This window comes from Quercus suber, unplaced genomic scaffold (assembly GCF_002906115.3).
Source record: "Quercus suber isolate HL8 unplaced genomic scaffold, Cork oak 2.0 scaffold_530, whole genome shotgun sequence".
Lineage (NCBI taxonomy): Eukaryota > Viridiplantae > Streptophyta > Magnoliopsida > Fagales > Fagaceae > Quercus > Quercus suber.
The window spans coordinates 436,199-461,288 of NW_027069979.1; the positions used below are offsets into that span (position 1 = coordinate 436,199).

At 31.9% G+C, this 25,090-nt stretch overlaps 2 protein-coding genes across 2 annotated transcripts; both read right to left on the bottom strand.

Moving 5' to 3' along the window:
* Positions 1–1,117: 1,117 nt before the first annotated feature.
* On the bottom strand, positions 1,118–6,917 carry LOC112026528 (peptidyl-prolyl cis-trans isomerase FKBP53). Its single transcript, XM_065763893.1, has 11 exons — positions 6,777–6,917; positions 6,569–6,642; positions 6,124–6,362; positions 5,845–5,990; positions 4,184–4,535; positions 3,682–3,870; positions 3,154–3,421; positions 1,987–2,074; positions 1,864–1,905; positions 1,715–1,763; positions 1,118–1,482 (listed from the first exon to the last, which is right to left on the bottom strand). The coding sequence occupies exons 1-11, from the start codon at positions 6,787–6,789 to the stop codon at positions 1,404–1,406; spliced, it is 1,539 nt and encodes a 512-aa protein (XP_065619965.1). The 5' UTR covers positions 6,790–6,917; the 3' UTR covers positions 1,118–1,403.
* A 4,136-nt stretch (positions 6,918–11,053) lies between these two features.
* On the bottom strand, positions 11,054–22,428 carry LOC112026556 (uncharacterized). Its single transcript, XM_065763898.1, has 15 exons — positions 22,327–22,428; positions 22,118–22,239; positions 21,218–21,277; positions 20,360–20,479; positions 17,386–17,505; positions 16,899–17,040; positions 14,576–14,746; positions 14,300–14,455; positions 14,087–14,193; positions 13,273–13,395; positions 13,030–13,100; positions 12,766–12,925; positions 11,782–11,898; positions 11,406–11,532; positions 11,054–11,293 (listed from the first exon to the last, which is right to left on the bottom strand). The coding sequence occupies exons 1-15, from the start codon at positions 22,411–22,413 to the stop codon at positions 11,054–11,056; spliced, it is 1,923 nt and encodes a 640-aa protein (XP_065619970.1). The 5' UTR covers positions 22,414–22,428.
* Between the last annotated feature and the right edge of the window lie 2,662 nt (positions 22,429–25,090).

Here is a 25,090-nt window from a genome sequence, read left to right on the forward strand (position 1 = left end):
AGAATCTTAGAGGGTGATTGGATTAATGAAAACTGAGTTATATAACTTAGTTTTCATCATCCAAAACCCGAAAATTGTTAATGCTGTTGGGCTTTAATCAATTTCTTTTTCATTTTCAGACTGCTCAAGCTACACTTTACTTCAATTCTTTTCATTTTCTCCTTTTCTTTAGTTCTTCTAATTTTCACTTTGTTAGGAGATATTCGAGTTATAGTAAGGATAGAGATATGAGTTATGAGTTATAGGTTTTGGGCAATCCGAATGGGCTCTTAATATCTTATGATGTCGCCCATGATCCCACCCGCTAACAAGGGAGGGAATAAGAGCACCAAAATAAGTGGTATGATGAGAAGAGTGACGGTCTTGTTAGCGCCCATCATTAAGCGGAGGCTAGCTAATAGCCGTGGCTACACTCTCTTTGCAACATTTAGGTAGCAGTAATAGAACAAGTTAGCCAGAAGTGGAATTTTGTAACATAACCTACTAAATTTTTTTGTTGCAAGTAACTGAATATGCTTGAAAAACTACTGTATTTAAGATTTAATGTAATTGTCCTTATTTTTTTGATATACCAAACTCTATTCTTGATGTATTAACTAGTCTATTCTTTTTTGAGTAAATAATAATACTTATTAGAACACATGAAAATAGTAATAATAGTGTTTTAAACTGGATTTATAATACATTACATAACCAGAGTACAATTACAAAATGACTTAACTTTTGTAGTTATAGACTAGAGTTATAAGCAGTGAATGCTAAATACACACAACCAATGTGAGATAAACATTCCACTTTTTTTTTTTTTTAGTAAACAGTAATACTTATTAAAACATATACGAAAATAGTAATAATAGTAGTCTATTCAAGTACATATCATTACACTTAACTTATATTTTTAGCAACATTATCTTCCTTATTATTCCAAGAACCTTGTAGATCAACGACAGGAGAACCTAAGTACATATCATTACTCTTAACATACTTTCAAAATTCACATTCCCAATACAATGTTTCATGTTCCCTCCGAAAAAAAAAAAAAAAAAAAAGATTCACAAGTATAAACCAAGTAACATTATATATAAAAATTTCAATGAGGATGTCACACACTTACACGTAATCCAAGTGAGCTCACATCAACGAGCACTTTGATTGCACATTGTATAATTGGAAAATATTGCGCAAAATAATAATTTTTATAACTCATTTTATGAGTAAAGTAATTAATATATAATTCAAACACTAGAAATTTCAAACAAAATTTTTGCTCAACCAGTTCCCAGATTGAAACAACAGTTCCATTTTTTTCGTAATCTTACATCCTCATGATAACAAACCTCTAATTTTTGCAGAAAGCAAGAACCTCAAAAAACTTGCAAGGAAAACACAAAAGCCAACAATCATCAACGAACATCAACCAACTCTACATCAAACATGAGCCATGAATTTGGTGGTATCTTCCCTGCGCTTTTAGCTCCATAGCTGCATAAAAAGAATTTATATAAATATGCCTGATTGGGACATCCAAAGCTTTGTAGGGGGAGGCCCTTGCTTGTTGGAACCAAAAATAAACAGGAGCCAGAAAGAGTGCATCAACACGTATCATCCCACCAAAGGTGGAACCATACAAGAAACAAGACAATAAAATGCAAAGCAAAACGTTTTTAAAAAAAAAAATCAAATGCAAAGCAAAACTATTCGATCAGTTGCATACCCCATTGATGGTGGAATAGTGAGTCTTCTTTTGTCCCCAATACGCATGCCTGAGGATTTAGTATAAATAATAATATGTAAAAGCTGCTTTGCAGAGGATATTAAATGTACAGACAAGTAGAATCAAGATTTAGTCCTTCAGAAAATTACCATTAACACCAACATCCCATCCCTTAATAACATGTCCTATACCTGCAAGACCAAAAGAAAAAATTGTTACCACAGAAAACAAACCTGAGTTCCAGGCATTCGTCATATCAAATTTTATAGTACCTAGACGGAATTTAAAGGGTGCCCTTCCCACATTCGAGTCAAAAATTTTGCCGTTGCTTTTAAGTTTGCCAATGTAGTGGACACTGACCTGAAAATAAAACAATTACAGTCAATTGAAAGAAGAGAAAAATTCATTGGATATTACTCTGTTTACAAGAACTTGCAAATAAATCTAGATTAATGTTCTATGAATGTCTTTTATTCATACATATTTGTGACTTGAGAGCTTGATTGTGTTTTAACCAATATCCATAGTATACTCCATGCATACTCAGGCCTCTTCTTTCATAAATAAAGTTTTGTTGCTTATAAAAAAAGAGAGGAAAAAAAGATCTATATATAGACTCATGGTCATAATGCATTGGATAACACAACAGCCAGAGATAAAAATCCAGGTTCAACAGGCCTACACCACAAAAATTTATTTCATTTTATAGTGTCGCGTTACTGACTAGGACCAAACAATAAAAAAGCTGAAGCCCCATTGAAACCATGCACTGGATGAGCATAACGCTGACTAGAGTGATTAGTGCTGTGAATTTTAACTCCTTATATCGTCCCACTAAAGTTTCTTAGCAATTACAGGCCATGGGAACTCCATCTAACAGCTTACTATAAAGGCTTTTAGAGCATTCGCATCAGCTCGTGCAAAAATTCTTATCTCTTTTAGTATATGAATCTACTTTTTTTATTTTACCTAACCATTTTTTCAAAACACCCACATTTGATTATTTATTCTATACACTATTTCATTAAATATCAATTTTCATGTTTTTTTAAAATTGTTTTTCTCTCTTCACATAGAAGAATCACCATCTACTCTTTTCCTTCACCCTTGGGAAACACAAAGAAACAATACAAAATTGTTTTGCATAAGCTATAATAACTTGTATATTTGCACAAGCAATGTAGCAAAATCCCATTTTGCACAATGGATACATAAACTGATGCGGATTTTTTTTGGGGTTTATTAGACGAATTTTGGACCTCATGCTATTTTACATTTTTAATACACAGGATGCTTTACTTTGTTAAATATGAGAAACATTCAAAAGTTAGTAAACCAAAAGGAAATATAAATGACTCCCGTCGAAACATAATATCTTTTAAGTTAAGGGCCAAGGCTTAAATGTGGTACTTGACCACCAGTATTAAACAAAGACTAACCTGTTTTCCAGGAGAAGCTCTTTTTCCATCTGGTTTGCCCATTTGTAGCTCCTCAATAACCAACCCATTTGCAAAGGTTCTCACTTGAGATGACTTGACTTCGCTTTGCTTTTCCTCTACCTCCTTATTTCCCACAGCTGAAACAGTTTGATCCACAGTAGCTTTCCCTTCAACCTCCTGAGTTGTTGACTTCTTCTTCTTTTTCTTCTTTTTTTTCTCCTCCGAGGAATTTTTCCCAGTAACATTGTCCAAATCAACACCAAGGTTCCTGTGCAAATGTACAGACAAAACTCATGTAAATAACATGTAAACTATATGAATTTCAACAATATAAGCAATTAGAAATCTCTCTTTCTTTCTTTCTTTCTTTTTTTTTTTCTTTTTTTGTGATAAAGTATAGAGTAAATGCATGTATTTAACAAGATGTACAAGAAAAGTTCAAGGGCACAGTTTGAGCATACAGGATATATACTCAACTGTCCTTAAAAGGCAAATACATCAAATAAAAAATGAGAAATCTGTTCTCACTTCTTGTTAGATAGCTTATGATCATGATCATTCTCAACAGGTGAAGCTTGGTTCAGATTGGAGCTCCTCTTTAACTCAGGTTGCTTTTCATCCTCAATAGGAACATTGATTTCGGTGTTGTTACCAGATTCAAGAGCCTCTCCCTCTTTAGCCTGTTCTTTTCGCTTCTTCTTGTTTTTCTTCTTTTGCCTGACATTGTTTTTAGGAATGGCTTAGCATATAGACACTAAATTAACTATTTCGAAGGCCTCCCAGCTCACAGGACACCTTTTTTTATTTTTTATAATTAGCTCACAGAATGAATATTAAGAGAGAAAAAAAGTTTTTGAAGCTACATTACCATATACCAAGTGCATCAAGTATTGAAAAAATAACATAAGTTCTGACCAAAATAAGAAAAAAACTGGAAAAAAGAAAAAAAAGAAAAAAAACAAAAAGAAAAAAAAAGAAGCAATTAGAAGCAAGTATCAATGGCAACAGAAAATAGGTGGATCCATCACACCTTTCTGGATGATCATCTTGGTCTACACTTTCAACCTTTCTTTTTAAGCCAGTAGCTTGATCACCATCTTTTGTTTTCTTCTTCTTCTTGGTTTTCTCAGATGCTTTCATTTCTATCTGTTCTGCTTCTGCTTCAGGCTTCTGAATATTCAAGTTGCTTTTATGCTCAGTAGAAACCGGAAAACCATCTTCATCTTCACTTTCCAAAACAGGGGAACTATGACTCTTGACAACAATTTGTTGTTGAGATTCTCTATGGTCCTCAGAATCACTTGATCGATTCTTCTTTTTTCGTTTTTGCTGGCCATTGCCATTTGTAGCCTTCTCATCATCCACTATTTCCTCTATTACAACTGCAATAAAAAGAAAAAACAAAAAAAGAAGTCAAAGACAGCAAATATCAAGTACAATATATAACTTACTAATAACTATTTGATTGTAAGTATTGTACACTGAAGAGTCACCAACAAACCAATGTGGAAAAAGTACATAATCACAAAAGCAGTTCAACCCCACTATGCTAATGCAGTGAAAAATATTACAACATTGGCTTAGAGTACATGATATTTGATAAAGATGCAAGTTGGGTCAGGTTATAAAAACCAAACCTACCATGGATAATTGATAATTCCAAAAAAATCTAACACTCACATGCATGCTCACATATACGCTGACATCAGACATCAGAAGCCCATCCTAAATTATAGATCAATAAAATACCAGCCCCCTTCAAATGATAAAGAGACAGCGCAACATGAAGCACTCCTTATAGAAGGGGAGTGGGACAACTCTTTAATTTTTTCATCTACAATTTCCATAATATGTTAATTCAGTTTCCACACAACTCTTACTAGTAGCACTGATACTATTAATAATTATAACAACATAGGAATAAAAATATAGCTACTACCAACAAGGCCACCCAAGCTTAACATTCATTAAGGTACTCTTATAAGCTTGCGTTCTCAAGTTCAGCTTACCAACTTAAAAATCAGAACCAATTACGTTCTATGTATATATAACCTCGTGACCTGTCATTTCAACCTGGACACTGCCCACATAATCAGGTCTGCCATACTTTGATGCAGAAGCAAGCCAAACCAATCGAAATTAGATTAGTTGTGTTGATTTGAGTCGGTGGGGTTAACCAGAGCCAAATTGTAGCAGCATTTGGGGAGAATTTTGACCCAGCTTGAGTCTGAATTTTATGCAATTATCAAATTTATTAGCAGGTAGCCAGCCCTCTCTCTCTCTCTCTCACACACACGCCTGACCTCTTCTTATTTTTTTATTAGATATGATTTGATCCTCAGAGATACCACAACCTTAACCAATATCCAAAGTTTCAGATAATCCTATATAATTCTTTTGGTGCACAAGACATAAAAATCTTCTAGAAAAGTCTCCTCCCATGTTAAAGAACTGAAAAATCAAAGAATAGTTTTTTCTCAAAAATTTCCATTCAATTTGATGCTTCCTTTTATATGAAATCCAATTCTTTCAAGTTAGTCACATCTGGATCCCAAGAATATGCTAATTTAATTGAAACATAAAATATTAAATAGCACATAGACTACACTACACAGGATGTACACCAGATAAGTAGCAAGAAGAAGAAAAATGAAGTTTAGAAGTTAGCAGTCTTTCAAAATGTCAACCTACCTCCACTATTTGGAACATGTGAAGGGTTGTACATGTCAAGATCACCATCATCAATGAAATCATCCTCATCCTCATATCCGTCTTCAGAATCAAACTCAGATGATTCGTCTGAGTTTGTGTCAGCAATATCCTCCCCAAAAGAATCACTTCACATAGTAGTAAGGGGAATATAAACCATGGCAAAGAAAAAAAAAAAAAAAAAGAAGAATTGCAATGAAAACTGCAAAGTAATAGAACTTCCATTTAAATCAATTCCAAGACAATCAATCAAAAGGATACGAATCATAGTCATCAAGAACACCATCTCCTTCATTGGCCACAAAATAACCAGAGAGATGAATGCTTCGAGGGCCAATCACTGAGAAGGCTACTAAATCATCACTCTGAAACTCAAGACTTAACGGGCACGTCTCGTTCTTATCTGGTAACAAAGAACACAAGAAAATTGGGCTCTTGTGTCCTACATGACACTGAAGTATACACCTTTCAGCTGATGATGAGCCAAGGCCTAATGTTGCCTGAATTTGCACACAAAACAACATAAATTAGCAAGCAAAAATTGACTTACAAACTCTTACTATAAAATCTCAAACACCCAGTTCAATATACAAATTTCTAAAATTCCCAAAAATATTGATGGGTCAATTGTACCAAATAATTATAGGTATATAGTTCAAATGGAAATACCCAATTTGTAAAAACTTCAAAACTTTTTAAACAGAACCTGAGTAACGTGAAGCTTTCCTTCAACATTGTCTGAGTGATAAGGGTATGTTTTGCCAGGTTTTACTTCAATTCCTGAGAATCAAAACCAGAAAAAAAAAACACACACACACACACACACACACAAATACATAAAAGATACATACAAACAAAGAATGCCTAGAAATGATTAGTTCATAGAATTAGGGAAATTGATGAAAAAGGCTTACCCCAGAAACCCATATTTTCAGAGATGAAAGAAAATGGTGGAGAGAGAGAGAGAGAGAGAATGTGTGTGTATCGAAGATTTTCTCTTAAACCCTAGCTATGGCTTTTAAAGCTTTAGTTAAACCCCAACACGGCGCGAGCTAGGGTTTCTACTTGTTACTGGTGGTATCACGCACAATGCATGTGACCGTGTTTGTAAGCGAGACACGTGCTTAAATACCCAATTTGTAAAAACTTCAAAACTTTTTAAACAGAACCTGAGTAACGTGAAGCTTTCCTTCAACATTGTCTGAGTGATAAGGGTATGTTTTGCCAGGTTTTACTTCAATTCCTGAGAATCAAAACCAGAAAAAAAAAAACACACACACACACACACACACAAATACATAAAAGATACATACAAACAAAGAATGCCTAGAAATGATTAGTTCATAGAATTAGGGAAATTGATGAAAAAGGCTTACCCCAGAAACCCATATTTTCAGAGATGAAAGAAAATGGTGGAGAGAGAGAGAGAGAGAGAATGTGTGTGTATCGAAGATTTTCTCTTAAACCCTAGCTATGGCTTTTAAAGCTTTAGTTAAACCCCAACACGGCGCGAGCTAGGGTTTCTACTTGTTACTGGTGGTATCACGCACAATGCATGTGACCGTGTTTGTAAGCGAGACACGTGCTGCCAAAAGTTTTTTTTTTTTTTTGGGTATTTCTATTTTCTAGTACTTTCAAATATGGCAATGGCAACCCATACTATCTGCAAGTGGAAATGGGCCTTAATTTTCTTCTTTTTCGGCTTGTGCTCATGGTTTGATCCAGGCACTTTAAGCATGATTTCTTTAACTTATTTATTTATTTATTTATTAGTTGGAATTACATTTTATTGTTCTAAATTATACTTCAAATTATATTTAGCACCTTAAACTTTTTAAATGCACATTTTGCATCTTAAATTATAACTATTGTTATACTTTGCACCCCAACATTAAGTTTGTCATTAACTTAAATAAAAAAGTATGACATTACGTGAAAAGACTCAATTGTTCCTCTTTTTAATCCCTAAAAACAAAAAAAAAAATTATATTTTACCACCTTAAACTATACTATTGATTATACTTTGCATCTTAAACTTTAGATTTCTATCCAAGTTAATAAAAAAACTTAACGTGAGGGTGCAAAATGTACATTTAAAAAGTTTAGGGTACAAAGTGTAATCTACGGTATAGTTTAAGGTGGTAAAGTGTAATTTTCCCTTTCCTTTTTTCTTTTTTCTTTTCCAATAAGATTTATTTGATAACAAAATATGAAGGAAAAATGTACACAAAGGCTGCATTTGGTTGAATGTAAAATATTTTCCGAGTGTAAAATATTTTCAGGTGAAAATATTTTCAGGAAAGGAAAATATTTTCAAGTGTTTGGTTGTATTCCAAAAAATGCTTTGGGAAATATTTTCTAGTGTTTGATTGTGTTCTGAAAATGCTATTTTTCTACTAGTTTCTCACATTTTCTCAGCTTCCCAACAAATTTCATAATAGAAAATTTCAATATAAAAACTTAAAACAAACAAAAATCAAAACAAAACCAAACAAAAATCAGAACAAAATATTTGTTAACACCAAAAACTCGGTCAAATGGAGAGAAGGAGGAAGAGAGAGTAATCGACAAGTGAGGGAAAGGGAGAGGTAGATCGAGAAAGAGAGAGATAGGGCATGGGAGGGTCATGTGGATCGGAGCTCATGGAGGAGGGATCGAAGCTCATGGATGTGGATTGGCGCTCATGGAGGAGGGATCAGAGCTCTTGGATGTGGATCGATCTCGCCGGTGCTGGGGTGCTGGTGTGCAATCTTGGTGGTGCTTGGATGAATAGAGCATTCATCATCTCGTGGAGGGGATGAGGATGGCGATCTGACCGGCGCGATCGTGGGTTCAACGACGCGATCTCACTCTCTTTCTCTGTTTGCGCATCTGTGAGTCCTTCTTTCTCTCTTTGTGCGTCTCTGGAATGGTTTGAAGTGAAAATAACAATGGAAAATATTTTACGCCCTATTGCCCTTATTTTACAGTCAACACTGAAAACATTTTTAGTTTGACCCAATTTTCAGTAACAACCAAACACCCACTTTTACGGAAAAACATTTCCAGAAGTGGTTTGAAACCAAAACAAACGCACCCAAAACCTCTCTTGATGTTATCCATAAATTATGGCACCTTCTTGAAAATTTGAGTGTGTTTTAGGCACAAACAATTAGTTGAGGCACTTAACCCTTATTATATTTCACCGTAACACAAACCCTAGGTGGAAGGTTGCCCAAAAGTTTTATTAAAATTTAAATACTAAGGAAATAGTAAAAATTAGATACTCTATTATAAATATTGCTTAGGTGGAAGGTTAAATGAATAAACTTATTAAATCATTTGCTTGGGAGGAAGTTAAATAAATAGTTCATATTTCCCTTTCAAAGAAAAGTGATATATGACACTAATTAAACACGAGGTGAAAGTCTAAATGAAACAAGTCTCAAAATATGTGTCACATGACAAGATCTCATTGATCAAATTCAAACCTTAGACCGAACAGTCTAATCGAACCCAAACCATTGACCAAACTATTGACTAGACTAAGTTGGCTATACCACTTTGACTTTGACTACGAACTAGATTTGACTTTTTCCAACTAGGCCTATTTTACTCTGTTTTTCACTTGGATTTCGATTTTGGAATCAATCACATTTAAGGCTCTTAAGTCACTCAAACTGAATCATCTCTTATTATGGGTTATGATATATGTGAAATTCGCCAATTCACTCACACATGCTTCAACATATGTGATCCTTTGCCCTTAAGCCATTAAGCCATCAATGTAGCCATCTTCTGGTTGTAAAAGCCTCTCCTTGGTCACTTATGCAACCATTTCCCAAGACTTTACAACCATCTAGCATTTTGTTGTCAATGTTATCCCAATTTGCATCGTTCCCTTGGTCAAACCACATAATTATCTTGGGTTACTTTTCTCTTCTTCTTCTTCTTCTTCTTCTTCTTTTTATTTTTATTTTTTTAGAAACCCTTCTCTCTTTTTCTAGCTTCCTCTCTCCCTACACAATTCTCTACAGCATTTTCTTGTTAATTTCAACAAAATGCACCTTATCCTATCTGCTTAACCATATTCTAACATCAAGGAACTTAGAGCTTTCACATTGGGTTCTTCAAAATAGAGTTTTCTCTAAAATTTTCATTACCATTGCTAAAATTGAAATTACTGAAAAACCTTTTCACATCTAAAATGGTCAATATTGTAGCTATTTTTTTATATTCACCATTCTAAAGAAGCCACTTAAAAAAAGATAGAGAGTATTCTCTAACAATAGAGGAGCATTGTAGCTCTTCTATGTCATTAAAAGCATTTTCTATTCGCCTTCTGTCTCATTTGGTTCTCTCTCTCTCTCGCCAATAACTATTGTACAATACTTTCGCGAGCAATGATGATAGGAGTTCACTAGTGGTTTCATTGAAGCAATTCAGTGGCGAATAGCTATCTGGTGGATTTCAGTGAAAGCTAAGAAACAATTTAATTAGGAACTAAGAAACACTATACAATGCACTCTCTTTCTTGTCCTTGTTTAGAAATGATTTGGTAAATTTGGTGGGAGTTGGGTGAATTGTGACTTTGAAAGTGTGAAACATATTTACACAATCAAAAACATAAAACCTGTCATTTCAGTAGGTGATATGAGTTGACTCTTTTTTTACGAGTTCCAGAATCTCTATCCGTATCCTGATAAATAAAATTTTCCATTGGATTTGGGTTCAATTTTATTAAGTCTACACATTAGTGGCCCTAAATTCAACATTGTTCCTTAATTCTCTATTTTGTTTGTATAATTACAATCAGTTAATTTATTTATTGCACACCAATAAATTGCCAAAATACTTGGGTTGCATATTATACATAATTATTATTATCAATTTATCAGTAGTTCCATTCTACCTTATCTTGATTGAATTTTTCTTCCCATTTGTTTTACTTGATGTTTTCAAAACTAGACACTAAAACAAGGTTAATTTGAAGCTTTGTTTAAATGTAGTTTCACAACAACCTCATCATACATTCATACTTAAAGGAGACTGAATTTCATCATCAACAAATTTAAAATTATAAACCAAAAACATTCCTCATCAATCTATAGGTAAATATTGAGTGGTGTAATATTATTTAAAATTATATTAGGAGTAGCTTGAACCCAAACTCTATAGCTAAATATTAATTAATTTGTATACAACTCAATTTTTATGTCCCTGGGGGACCTTCTAAACGGATATAATCATACATAATCCCTTGAAAAGGGCTGACGCTTCTTGGTTGTGTAAAAAAAACAGTATTATCCCCTTCAACAAGCCGTCCACCTGGGATGTCCACAGTGTAAAGCCAATAGAGCCCATGGATTCCATGTCTAGCAATCGCGTTGTCGTCCCCTATTAGTCCACTTGAAAACAGAGGTTTTTTTGTTTTTGGATCGTTAACCCGAACCTTCAAATACAATTCATTTAGAATTAATGGTGTCAATATGCATTCAAATTCGATGCTATTAACAAGTAATGGTCTCTCTCTCCATAATAATCAGAAAATGAAGGTTTTATACCTGCAGTTCAGAAAGAGAGGCAGATGCCAGTGCCACTCGCAACTTATAAGTAGCAATACGATTCACATTGTGAAGATTAAATTTGATTTGCCATGTAGTTCCTTGATACACCTTATTGGCTATTTTCCTGCAATGCAAGAAAGCTAGCTTGTATTGATTGCTACACTCTAATAATCCGAAATTTAGCATTAAAGAGGATAATTGTACGTAGAAATTCACATCCATTGGAAGGTTTTTTTTTTTTTTTGGGGGGGGTGGTGGGGGGTTGGGAGAGGGGTTTAAAAAATGATCTAAAATGAACTCAAACAGTATCGTAGCTAAAGGGAAGATGTGAAGAAAAGTTTGAACATGCCAAAAAAAAAAAAAAAAACTGCACCTGGTAACCTGAGCATAGAACCAATCTTTAGTGTAATCACTCACACCTACGGTGTAAACTAAGTCTTTATCAGGATAGATTTCTGCATATCTTTCCCACAAACCATACTGTCTAAACCTGCCAATTAAAAATGTGTAATCATATTCTCACTGAAATTATGTAATATGTAATTAAACATGATAACTTATATAGCTAGATTATATAAGAATAATATATATATATATATATATAGAGGAAATTGTTAAATATTAGTTCCGATTCCATGCTAATTAAATATTTGCTTTGATATATCATGTTGAATATTATATGCTATAATAGATTTAGAAGTGGAAGTATAAAATAAAGAACACAAAAAACGAGAGATACGTGATTCACTCTAACCCTTAAAATGTTACATATTTAATATATGAGAATGTAGTACAAATCTTGTGTTACAATGAACATAAGATGGGTATATATAAGATACTAAACCCTAAATTTCTAGTACATGTAAAAGACTTGCATTGCAGACAAAGTAAGATGGGTTTGGGCCTATACTAATGGGTTATTATCTCTAATATATATCTAACATAGATAATATCGAATCATTTCAAAGGGTTGGTTATTCATTCATGGGAAGCTATCCTCTGTTTGTTTCCATATTAATATTTTTTGGGAAAATAAATTATTTTTTTTAAGACTATTTTCATAAAAACTATCTCATTCTCCTATATTTGGCAGCAATCTTTAAATGAATTGGAAAATTATCTTTTAACTTCCCTAATTTAACTTGGCGAGAGATAGAATTGTTTTTCACTATTTTTTTTTTTTTTTAAAACAACTCTATCTCACGCCAAGCTAAACAAGGGAAATTAAGATAGAGTTTTATTTTGACCAAATTTTTCCTAAAGCTACATTTAGCTCCTAATTTTAACTGATTCCTCTTGCATGAACCATACTAATTTTATATACAGATTACGAAAAATCACAATTAATGGGACTAACCTGCAGCCAGGTTGATTGACATAAAGTTTGTTAATATATAAAAGGTTAGGATCGGGAACATAGAATTCTGCAGCAGTGCGATCTGGGATGCCTATTTCCCACAATGTTGGGCCATCTCTTGGAGGCTCATAAACAAGATTACCAACATCAGTGCTACGACCTGCTTCACATGATATTCAATTTCAAATCACTATAGCATAATAAGTAAATAACACATTAGGATATGAACATAAAAAAGCATCATAACAAATTGAAAAACAAGACCTGATGTTATGGTAATGATAGCAACATTTCTGTAATCACCGATGACACCAGGGACCCATGCATACAAATTAATTGGTAACCCTGATCAGAAATAACATGTTCAAAAAATCAAGTTTGCTACCTAGCTATGAAGATAAGGTACCAAATTGTCCAAAATTAAAAAGAAAATTTTCTTGTCCTAATGTTTAACTTTAACAGGAAAGAAGAGCCAACGAGTCATAATGGCGACATTATACGTACCTTTAATTAGAATGGAATAAAAAATTTAAAATTACCTTGCATTCTCTTTGCCAAGATCCAACATCCCCTGGTAGTGCCAATCCAACATAAGAACCATTTCCAGGTACAGCATTCTTATTAATATACCTACACAAAGCTCAAAGTTTAAACTTCAGTAAAATTTAACATGAGTTAATTGCATTTTGTCCCATTAATTATACTATAAGGTTTACTTCAATTCCCCATTAAAATTAAAATCTCAATTGGTAGTAGGTATATAAGTTGTCTATGGTTAAAATTGTTGTTAAACTTAAATAGGAAAGTTAAAATAGGAAAGTTAACTTTCCTAAATGCGGTGTATCTTTCACCAAAAAAAAAAGTGTAGCTCAAAATGTTTATTTTACTCTCAAAACTTTCTTAAAATAATTTATTAATAAATACTTTAAGGATACCCGTTAACCACATTTTGTAATTTAATCTTAAAAAAAAAAAAAACTACACTTAGAATTGAATGGTTTGTAGAGCGAAACATACATTATGGGCAAAACATATCTAAAAATTTTGAATTTATCATAAATTGCTAATTTTCTGGAATAGAGAGCAAATGACAGTAATGAACCCAAGGAAAATGCTAGAGATACAAAATTTTTTACAAACTGTTGATATAGTAAATGGTTATTGGTAAATGAAAAAGTGATGTTAGTGGTAGATCCAGATGAGAACTAATAAGAAATTGGCTATATTAACTGTTTGTAAAAATGTTATAAAATAGTTTATGCATGTAAACATTACTCATAAACCCAACGAGAAAAGATGCAATATAAATATAGAAATGTACCTATCAAGGACTAGTAGTCGACCAGTGACACTACCCCTTTGATTTGATGATGGAAAGTCCACTGAAGCTGGAAAATCATAGGGCCAGGCTTTAACTTCATTGATCGTCTGAAAAAAAAAAAAGATTGTTTTGTTTATTGTTCGCCATCAAAGTTGTACAATCTAATTTTTAACAAATAAAACTACAAACATCAACATGTGTTTGATGTGAAACCTGTTTTTTAGCATCCTCCCAGAGCAAATTGGGTCCCTTACCAGTAGTCAAAGAATTAAGATAAATAAAAACGGGACCGTAAACTTTCTTCCATGGTTCATTAGGTCCAAAATCTATTACCAAACCCTTTCCTGCGTAGTGTGGGCTATGAAATACCTGAGATTGTGCCATTTAGAGAATGTTAAAGATTATAAAAAATAGAGAGTATCACACACTTTCTTTTTTATAGTTCACAATGTACACGCAATGAAGATTTTGAAACTATCTTTCACTAACTGAGAGGCTGGTGGGACCGTTATGGGAGGTAAGGGATTGTTTGGAGGGTCCAGCAGATCGGAACTCGTAGCTGGGTGTGATTTGCCAACACCCCACGGGTGGGTTTGCGCTTATCCACCCATGAACTTGGATATCCTTGGCATCGTTTGAGTATTCGTACTTGTCATCCACCTGCACAATAATTGATCAAATCAAGGGGGGGAAAAAAAACGTGTTAGAGCAATCGCATTAGCTCATATAAATTTTTTTTTTTTTTATTTTAGCATAAAACCTTTTTTTATTTTATTATTTTTTATATATATTACACAATCACTTTTCAAAAACACCCATATCATATTCTCTATTCTACTTTCTATTTTATTTAAATAATCATTTTTCATTTTTTATTATTATTTTCAGAGAGAGAGAGAGAGAGAGAGAGAGAGAGAGAGAGGAGGTGAGAGAAAATAAAATTAAAATAATGATATACAAAGCTACCGTAACCATGTATATTTACATGGTTATTGTTTACACATCTTTAATTTGACTGATGTAAGTGATTTTTTAGCTTAAATGTGTAAATTTAACACAGTTGTTTTAGTATGCATATACTGATACAATTGCTTTTAAAGTTTCCAAACATGCTTATGAAACACCAATTCAAGTATATTTTCAATTGAAAACTAATGTTGAATTACAATAACAGATTGATAGCTAGGTTGAACTCTATTATTAGTAACTTACTTTAAAGTGGAATTACATAAAAAGTTTCAAAATTTATATTGTGTTTTAGGTTAAGTCTTAACTTTGTCAATTAAAGTCTCAAACTTATCAAATAGTTTCAATTTGAAACTTCCGTCCATATCCATTATTTTGGAAAACTACAGAAAATTGTCACACTAGGAATTTCACCTAAGACTTAGCTTTATAAATCAATTTGACAAACAATGAATTAAGAGAATAGACAGAAAAGTTCTATTTAGTTAAAAATGTGTACTTAGAGTGAGAAAGTGAAATATATATTTATTTATTTATATATAAGTGAAATCTTATATGCCAAACAATTGAAGCTAGTTACCTATGTTCGATCTACAGTTGTTTAGTGTTATCAAACCGTGAATAAATTGTCAGTCTTGTATGTCATAGAGTTACAATTCAAGTCTAAGATGAAGACCTAAGATCAACTCAAGAGAAAGGAAATTTCTAGAATCTCACACACAGTCGATCGATCGAGCTATGCCTCGACAAACCATCAATAGGGTCTTGATTGATTAAGAATCGTGAATCCTAAATTTTGATATGGCCTATTAAGTTGGCTCATGACTTGGAATTCGAGCCCTACTCGTTAAAGTATAAAATGGATCACAAGAGTTGACTAAACAACAAGAAGTTGAGAGCCTCAATCATGTATCTACAATTTTTATATCAATTCTCTTTCAATTTACCAACATATAAGAGACAAAATAGTGTATCTGAAGATCGGTGTTACTGTTGTTTGGTGATCTAGCTAAAGTCACAATACATGAACACAATCAAGCTGCTATGAAATCATTGAGATGCATGGTCCTTGAAGTTGTGAGTGGGAAGTTCATGTTTTTGAAATCCATAATAGAATTGTTTAATCAGGTTGGAGTTACATGCTAGAAGTTATGGTTAATTTCATTTGTAACAACTTCAATTTTATTAGTGGATTTTGCCTCGAGGTTGGTGACTAAACTCTCAGTGTGTGTTTTTTTCTCTTTAATATTGTTAATTGGTTGTCAACAATTCGTTGTATTATATTTATATTTTTGCACTTATATTATATCGTGATATATTGTTATGGTTTAACGAACTTTAAATTGAATTTATACTTATAATGGGTTATTTAATCAACTTGGCTTAATTTCACATCATTAATCAAATAGGTTTAAATTTGAACCTTTAGACTAGGTGAAATGCAATTATGCAAAATTTTATTAACGAATTTTCTTTTGTTTATACTTCATTAATTAATATCCAAAGTAATGGAGATGGACAAAGGCTAAATTGAAACGGTTTCATAAGTTTAAAACTTTGATTGACAAAATTAAAAACGTGAGACTTAAATTGAAATAGAATAATATTTTGAGCGTTTTTATTTAATTTCCCTTTTATTGTAAGTTTTTTTTTTTAGTGGACCTTTTTTTATTAGCTAAGAGATAAAATTTTATGCTACTAGTCAAGACCCCTAATGTCTTAGTGACAAATCAAAATAAAAATGAACTTGCCCTTCAATATAAGTGTTTTTATCTTTTTCGTAAACCTTTGAACAGTTATAAAGAATTGCTATTGATATCATAGAGGTAGAGAGTTGAAGCTATACCTCTCCTTTAAACTCTGGCTCCACAGGATTGACAAGTCGTACTGCTTCTGGGTAGGCCAGGGCTTGGCCTCTAGGTGGTAACCGGTCTTCAGGCAAGGGCATGAATCTTTGTATGTTGTCTGCTACAGCCATATAATTAAACCTGTGAGTTTAAAAAACCTCAATTGTTAAGTCGTGTAATCTTTTCCTTTGAATATCTCAATATATACGGCCAATTATTTTTTTTGGTGGGAATTAAGGACATGTTAATATTCTTCCAGACAAGTAATCTAAACCTTAATAAAGAAGACAAATGTGGGTTTTATTTAATTCAATTAGTTACGTTTTTTGTTGTTAAATAAGAGATATAAAATTCAAACTCCGTCTCCACCAAAAACCGATTGATGTCTTAGCGTGATGATAAAGAGCAATTATCATAGAGCAAATGCTGTAAGTTGAAATTCTATTATATCTATAAAAATAAAGAAGACGGATCAAATTTATTTACTTGTCTTTCCTAAGCTTCAATGCAATCCTAGTAGTGTCCATGCTGAAAGCAGGCCAATTTGCTAAGTGTTCATAAATGGCATAGGAGTAGAATCCCGAGGAACCACGAAGCATCACGAACCTGAAAATAAATATATGGTTGTACATAACATTTGTCGTTCTAATTAAAAAATTTGTTGGCATTGATTGAAATCTTGATATAACAAGATGTGCTCATTTGAACAAGTACCTTTTGTCTATGTTCAATGGAACAAAGTTGCCCTTAAGTGAGGGATCCCACATTCTAGTGAAGGACAGCTCTACTTGTTCTTCATTTTTCACAACTACCTCCATTTTTGTCCCTTCCAACCTATAAAGCAAAAGTTTAGATACTACCTTCTTTTTTTTAGTAAGTGTTTAGATACTACCTTAATGACATGTAATCATTCAACAAAAGTTAAAAAGAACAAAAGCTAGTGCTAATAGTTGGAAGTTGGAACAGTTTCAAATTTACATGAAATTCAGCGATTGATAAGAAATGAATGTTGCAAAGCAAGGGAAATTTGATATACCTCATGAATCACAAGTAAAATAGGCATTTCAAATGTTAGATATATTATAAACCAAGAGGCCCAAACTAATTATAGGCCCATATACTTGTAGAATAAGCATATTAAACTTAGATTAGTTTATATATAGTTAGTTTAAGGTTAGTTATATATTCTTTAGTATATAAATTTTACACTGGGTTCATTGTAACACAAGTGTTTAATATAATATGTAGTTGTTTAGGATTTCTTTACTGTGGACATAGGCCATTAGGCCGAAGTGCCGAATCACGTAAACCTTTGTGTGTGCTCTCTCTTTCATGCTTCTACTCATCATTCGATTATCAAACACAATCACACAACAACTTTCACATGAAACATTCTCTTTTTTCAAATAATTCTATATATTTTGTGAATGTATACCATTTAAAAATTTAAGTTGCAAGTATGTAAGGATCAAGTAAAGGTACTAACAAGTAACAAGTACTCACGTTAAAATAATCATAAGCTCAGGAAATTTAATGTTCGAATATGTAAAAATAGTGGGGGCTGGGAAACATACCTATCAAGGTTACCCGCGGTTCCCTTACTTCTGTAGTTGTTCCATACCATATCATAGTATCTACATGATTAATTAAAAGAAATGAGAAAATTAATTTCAGGAAGTTCATTTGGAAATTGCATCCTTAATTGGCAGCTGATGCATCCTTTTTCAATATACAACTTGCTAAAATAGGAATATAAATCTTCTCACTTTTTGTTTTCCAAGCCACTTTATATTTCACAACTTTCTCGTGTGTCTAATTTATCTTCTTACTTTTGGTTTTCCATGCCACTTTATATTTCACAACTTTCTCATGTGTCTAATTTATTTTATTTTATCTTTTTTCCGATATAAACATTGGCTATCTTATACATAAAAAAATATTAAAAAAATATGTGACAAGTTATTTTTTTGTTGGAACATAAAATGGAAAACAAAAGTGGGATAGTGAATTTTTATTGCTAAAATACTAACACAATTATGCTCTTGTAAGTCTTGTTTCCTACCGGTTACCCTTAATCTGGTTTGCTTAATTTATCATCATATAAAATCATTAAAAAAAAAACATTAAGGCCGCCAGTGGAATTAACTAATAACTGTTACTTTCTTAAAAAAAAAAAAAAAAAAAAATATATATATATATATATATATATCGTGATATATTGTTGTGGTTTAATGAACTTTGAATTGAATTTATACTTATAATGGGTTATTTAATCAACTTAGCTTAATTTCGCATCATTAATCAAATAGGTTAAAATTTTAACCTTTAGACTAGGGGAAATGCAATTATGCAAAATTTTATTAACGAATTTTCTTTTGTTTATACTTCATTAATTAATGTCCAAAGTAATGGAGATGGACAAAGGCTAAATTGAAACGGTTTCATAAGTTCAAAACTTTGATTGACAAAATTAAAAACGTGAGACTTAAATTGAAATAGAATAATATTTTGAGCGTTTTTATTTAATTTCCCTTTTATTGTAAGTTTTTTTTTTAGTGGACCTTTTTTTATTAGCTAAGAGATAAAATTTTATGCTACTAGTCAAGACGCCTAATGTCTTAGTGACAAATCAAAATAAAAATGAACTTGCCCTTCAATATAAGTGCTTTTATCTTTTTCGTAAACCATTGAACAGTTATAAAGAATTGCTATTGATATCATAGAGGTAGAGAGTTGAAGCTATACCTCTCCTTTAAACTCTGGCTCCACAGGATTGACAAGTCGTACTGCTTCTGGGTAGGCCAGGGCTTGGCCTCTAGGTGGTAACCGGTCTTCAGGCAAGGGCATGAATCTTTGTATGTTGTCTGCTATAGCCATATAATTAAACCTGTGAGTTTAAAAAACCTCAATTGTTAAGTCGTGTAATCTTTTCCTTTGAATATCTCAATATATATGGCCAATTATTTTTTTTGGTGGGAATTAAGGACATGTTAATATTCTTCCAGACAAGCAATCTAAACCTTAATAAAGAAGACAAATGTGGGTTTTATTTAATTCAATTAGTTACGTTTTTTGTTGTTAAATAAGCGATATGAGATTCAAACTCCGTCTCCACCAAAAACCGATTGATGTCTTAGCGTGATGATAAAGAACAATTATCATAGAGCAAATGCTGTAAGTTGAAATTCTATTATATCTATAAAAATAAAGAAGACGGATCAAATTTATTTACTTGTCTTTCCTAAGCTTCAATGCAATCCTAGTAGTGTCCATGCTGAAAGCAGGCCAATTTGCTAAGCGTTCATAAATGGCATAGGAGTAGAATCCCGAGGAACCACGAAGCATCACGAACCTGAAAATAAATATATGGTTGTACATAACATTTGTCGTTCTAATTAAAAAATTTGTTGTCATTGATTGAAATCTTGATATAACAAGATGTGCTCATTTGAACAAGTACCTTTTGTCTATGTTCAATGGAACAAAGTTGCCCTTAAGTGAGGGATCCCACATTCTAGTGAAGGACAGCTCTACTTGTTCTTCATTTTTCACAACTACCTCCATTTTTGTCCCTTCCAACCTATAAAGCAAAAGTTTAGATACTACATTCTTTTTTTAGCAAGTGTTTAGATACTACCTTAATGACATGTAATCATTCAACAAAAGTTAAAAAGAACAAAAGCTAGTGCTAATAGTTGGACGTTGGAACAGTTTCAAATTTACATGAAATTCAGCGATTGATAAGAAATGAATGTTGCAAAGCAAGGGAAATTTGATATACCTCATGAATCACAAGTAAAATAGGCATTTCAAATGTTAGATATATTATAAACCAAGAGGCCCAAACTAATTATAGGCCCATATACTTGTAGAATTAGCATATTAAACTTAGATTAGTTTTATATAGTTAGTTTAAGGTTAGTTATATATTCTTTAGTATATAAATTTTACACTAGGTTCATTGTAACACAAGTGTTTAATATAGTATGTAGTTGTTTAGGATTTCTTTACTATAGACGTAGGCCATTAGGTCGAAGTGCCGACCCACGTAAACCTTTGTGTGTGCTCTCTCTTTCATGCTTCTACTCATCATTCGATTATCAAACACAATCACACAACAACTTTCACATGAAACATTCTCTTTTTTCAAATAATTCTATATATTTTGTGAATGTATACCATTTAAAAATTTAAGTTGCACGTATGTAAGGATCAAGTAAAGGTACTAACAAGTAACAAGTACTCACGTTAAAATAATCATAAGCTCAGGAAATTTAATGTTCGAATATGTAAAAATAGTGAGGGCTGGGAAACATACCTATCAAGGTTACCCGCGGTTCCCTTACTTCTGTAGTTGTTCCATACCATATCATAGTATCTACATGATTAATTAAAAGAAATGAGAAAATTAATTTCAGGAAGTTCATTTGGAAATTGCATCCTTAATTGGCAGCTGATGCATCCTTTTTCAATATACAACTTTCTAAAATAGGAATATAAATCTTCTCACGTTTTGTTTTCCAAGCCACTTTATATTTCACAACTTTCTCGTGTGTCTAATTTATCCTCTCACTTTTGGTTTTCCATGCCACTTTATATTTCACAACTTTCTCATGTGTCTAATTTATTTTATTTTATCTTTTTTCCGATATAAACATTGGTTATCTTATACATAAAAAAATATTAAAAAAATATGTGACAAGTTATTTTTTTGTTGGAACATAAAATGGAAAACAAAAGTGGGATAGTGAATTTTTATTGCTAAAATACTAACACAATTTTGCTCTTGTAAGTCTTGTTTCCTACCGGTTACCCTTAATCTGGTTTGCTTAATTTATCATCATATAAAATCATTAAAAAAAAAACATTAAGGCCGCCAGTGGAATTAACTAATAACTGTTACTTTCTTTAAAAAAAAAAACACACACACACACACACACTAGTAACTGTTACATATACTCAATTACTGTTTCTAAATGTTAATTAAATTAACATTAAAAAAAAAAAAAAATCCCAGCAACATCTCTCTTATTTGTTGAAGAACACGATTGTGATACTCAATTAATGGGCTACATGAATACTAAAATTAAAGTTAATTTTAGTATTTATGTAGCCCATTAATTGAGTATCACAATCGTGTTCTTCAACAAATAAGAGAGATGTTGCTGGGATTTTTTTTTTTATTATTTTTTAGCTGGGAGAAATTGAACAGTTTTACCCTCTCTCAGTTTCTCTGTTACGAACTTCGAGCAAATTATCAATGCCATGATATTGTATCCCAGTGACCATTCCTCCTGGATTTGATAGGGTGACTTGTAGTATGCCATTATCCATAACCACCTGCAAAAAAGTATATGTCTCATTAATTGTAGAAACAGAGGTACCATAAAAGAAAAAGATAAAAATAAAGTTACTTGAGTGACTTACATGTTTATCTTGAATTTTTAGTTGCACGCTTGGGAATGACCCGTTGAGACTGCCTTTTGCTATCTCCGGGAACTTCTTTGGGACCATGGATAAATCAATATGGTTTTGGGGGGTGAGTTTTTGTAAAATGTAAAGCATAAAATGACTGTAAGCTAAATTCAAATATATATGATGATTCTGAAAAGGAGATCGAGACAATTCATCCCTAAACTTTGCACAATCGCGTTGTAATCGAGTTCAAATTTTTATTCTATTCAGAAATTATAGAAGAATGCAACAAGAACAAAGGAAATTATACATAGCCGTTCAGTGGCGGAGTCAAAAAATTATTTCAAAGGGGCCAAACTATATATAATTAAATTCAAATAATAACACACACATCTATATAATAATTATTTATTGATTATATATAAAAAATGTTTGTAATTTTGATTTAATATTAGATTTTCTCATGTTAAAAAAATATTTACATTAAGTTTTTACGCCTTTGCAAAAAAAGAAAAAAAAAAAGTAAGTCAATCTTGATATGTCTAAAAAGAGGAAATTCTTAAGTACTATCAGAATATAGTAAAATGATGCTCTCTTCTCGTACACAAGAAGAAAACCACGTGGGTTAAATAGTGTTTTGTTTAAAAATAAATTTTATCAATGATTTCTTTTAGTTCTTAATTAAAAACAGCCTTTAACAGTACCCAAAAGAAAAAAAAAAAGGACAATGCACTTAAACATGCAAATCTAAATAATTAGACATCAAAACAAGTTGTTTTTTTTTGGGTATGATGATGAATGGAGATAGAGATCAAGGTTAATTTACCTGATTGGCAGATCCAAAAACAAAACCAAGAAGCAAGTGACCAATAATAATAATCCAAACCCTTTGAGCAAAGCCATTGTCAGATGTACCAACAAAAAAATGTCTACCACCCCAAGGCATTGTAGTATACTTACCAAAAGGTCGGGACAGTACAGCAAGATATAGAGATGAAGTAAAACTTCAATGTCTAGATATAAAAATATAAAAAAGGGTAAACAGCTACAGTGTCTGGCTATATATCAAATTTGCGGATTATAAGGTTTTAATGGATATGACTTCTTCACGTAAACAGCAACAAATAACTTTTTTGAGACAGAACCCAATGTTGTAACCTATATATAACATTAATACCAAGAACTTATGTTAGGCAACTCGGTTAATTACTTAGAGACATAAATCAAAAAATTTGTGTCTCTCTCTTTTTATTCATTTATTAGCCAGTAACTTGCGCTTTGTACGGTTTATTATTAAAAAATATTAGCTTAATTGTTTTAATAAATATATTTTAGAAACCTTTTAAATATTCATTATTCATTTTTTTTTTAATAAATTCTAAGAAAACACTATCCGTAAAAGGCTTTCTATAAATAAATAAATAAGTGATAGTGGGAGAGATTTAGATGAGTATTAAATTATAAGTTGTCTAGTGCATCTATTAACTAGACACGATATAATGCAGATATATGTTTAAAACGGGATACTTGTTTACATTATATCATGTCAAGTGCATAAATGCACAGGAATATTAACGTTTTCTAATCTATAATATTATATTATATTATAAAAGTTTAATCTTAAAAGTGGGCACAAAATGAGACATGTATGCTTTTGACCATGCATGTAACACTAACATGTACAATTCATCTTTCTTAAAACTAATGATCCCTGTACAGTAATAATGCCACATGTCCAACCACAATTCATACACATCACAATCATACTTGCATTGTTGAATGGTTTGCCATGTATATAGATATATAGATTATACTAATGACTAATGATTTTTTAAAAATTCCTTTGATAGTACATTTCCTTAAAAGTACAAAATTTTTCTTTTTGAGAAGATAATCACAAACATCTTTTTTTAAGGAAAATAACCACAAACATTTAAGTGTCTTAATTGGAAAATTATCTGGCTTCTTATTTTTTTTCTTATTTTTTTTTTCTTTTTGAGAAGAAATTTGAAGGGGCAATTTTTATTTAATCAACATTAAATCATAGATTATTATCTAAAAAAAAACATTAAATCATAGATATCTGGAGGGATAGATTCCATCCAAACAAGTGAAGAGTCATAATCATTATCATGGGTTATATACACTTTTCCTCATAATTAATTAAATAGTTGCATAGAAATTATGGTGCTATTTGATTTTATACCCGTACCTAAATGGAAAAGTGAATCCAATAGAATTAAAAATGGATCATACATTACATATCCACCAATAACAACTTCATCACCATAAATCTCCTTAATAGAGTGCAAAGGGTGATAAAGAGCTATCATTAGGAGCGGACGCCATAGGTTAAAATTCTCTTAAGAAAAAAGAGTTGTAAAATTCCAAAACCTAAAAAAGAAAAAGAAAAGGCAAATATTAGGTTTTTTTTTTTTTTTTTCCCCAAATGGAAAACTCCCAAAAAATTGAATTAATACTTCACCTAAAATAATTTGGAAATCACAATGGATATGGAAATGGTGGGTGGCTTGGTATTTGGTGCTATCTGTTTGATATATTCTTCAACGCGCACAGTTGCCCTTATATGTCCTCTAAAATTCAATGCCCACCACAATTTTTGAAAGGACAAAATTTAATTATAAAATTAGTTGTAACTTAAGGGTGCAACTTTACTTAATAAAATAAATATTACTACATATTTTGAAAATCTAACTGTCAAATTATATGTTTTTATGCTCTTAATACACGTCAAATTTTGTATCAATTGAATGTT

Excerpts from the sequence above, each read along its gene's own strand:
- LOC112026556 (XM_065763898.1), bottom strand. The coding sequence starts at position 22,413 with ATGGTCCCAAAGAAGTTCCCGGAGATAGCAAAAGGCAGTCTCAACGGG. Across the intron at positions 22,240-22,326 it reads TAAAAATTCAAGATAAACAT|GTGGTTATGGATAATGGCAT; the intron begins GTAAGTCACTCA and ends ACTTTTTTGCAG. Across the intron at positions 17,506-20,359 it reads CCATTGAACATAGACAAAAG|GTTCGTGATGCTTCGTGGTT; the intron begins GTACTTGTTCAA and ends ATTTATTTTCAG.
- LOC112026528 (XM_065763893.1), bottom strand. Across the intron at positions 6,363-6,568 it reads GAAAGCTTCACGTTACTCAG|GCAACATTAGGCCTTGGCTC; the intron begins GTTCTGTTTAAA and ends GTGCAAATTCAG. Across the intron at positions 2,075-3,153 it reads GAGCTTCTCCTGGAAAACAG|GTCAGTGTCCACTACATTGG; the intron begins GTTAGTCTTTGT and ends TTTTATTTTCAG.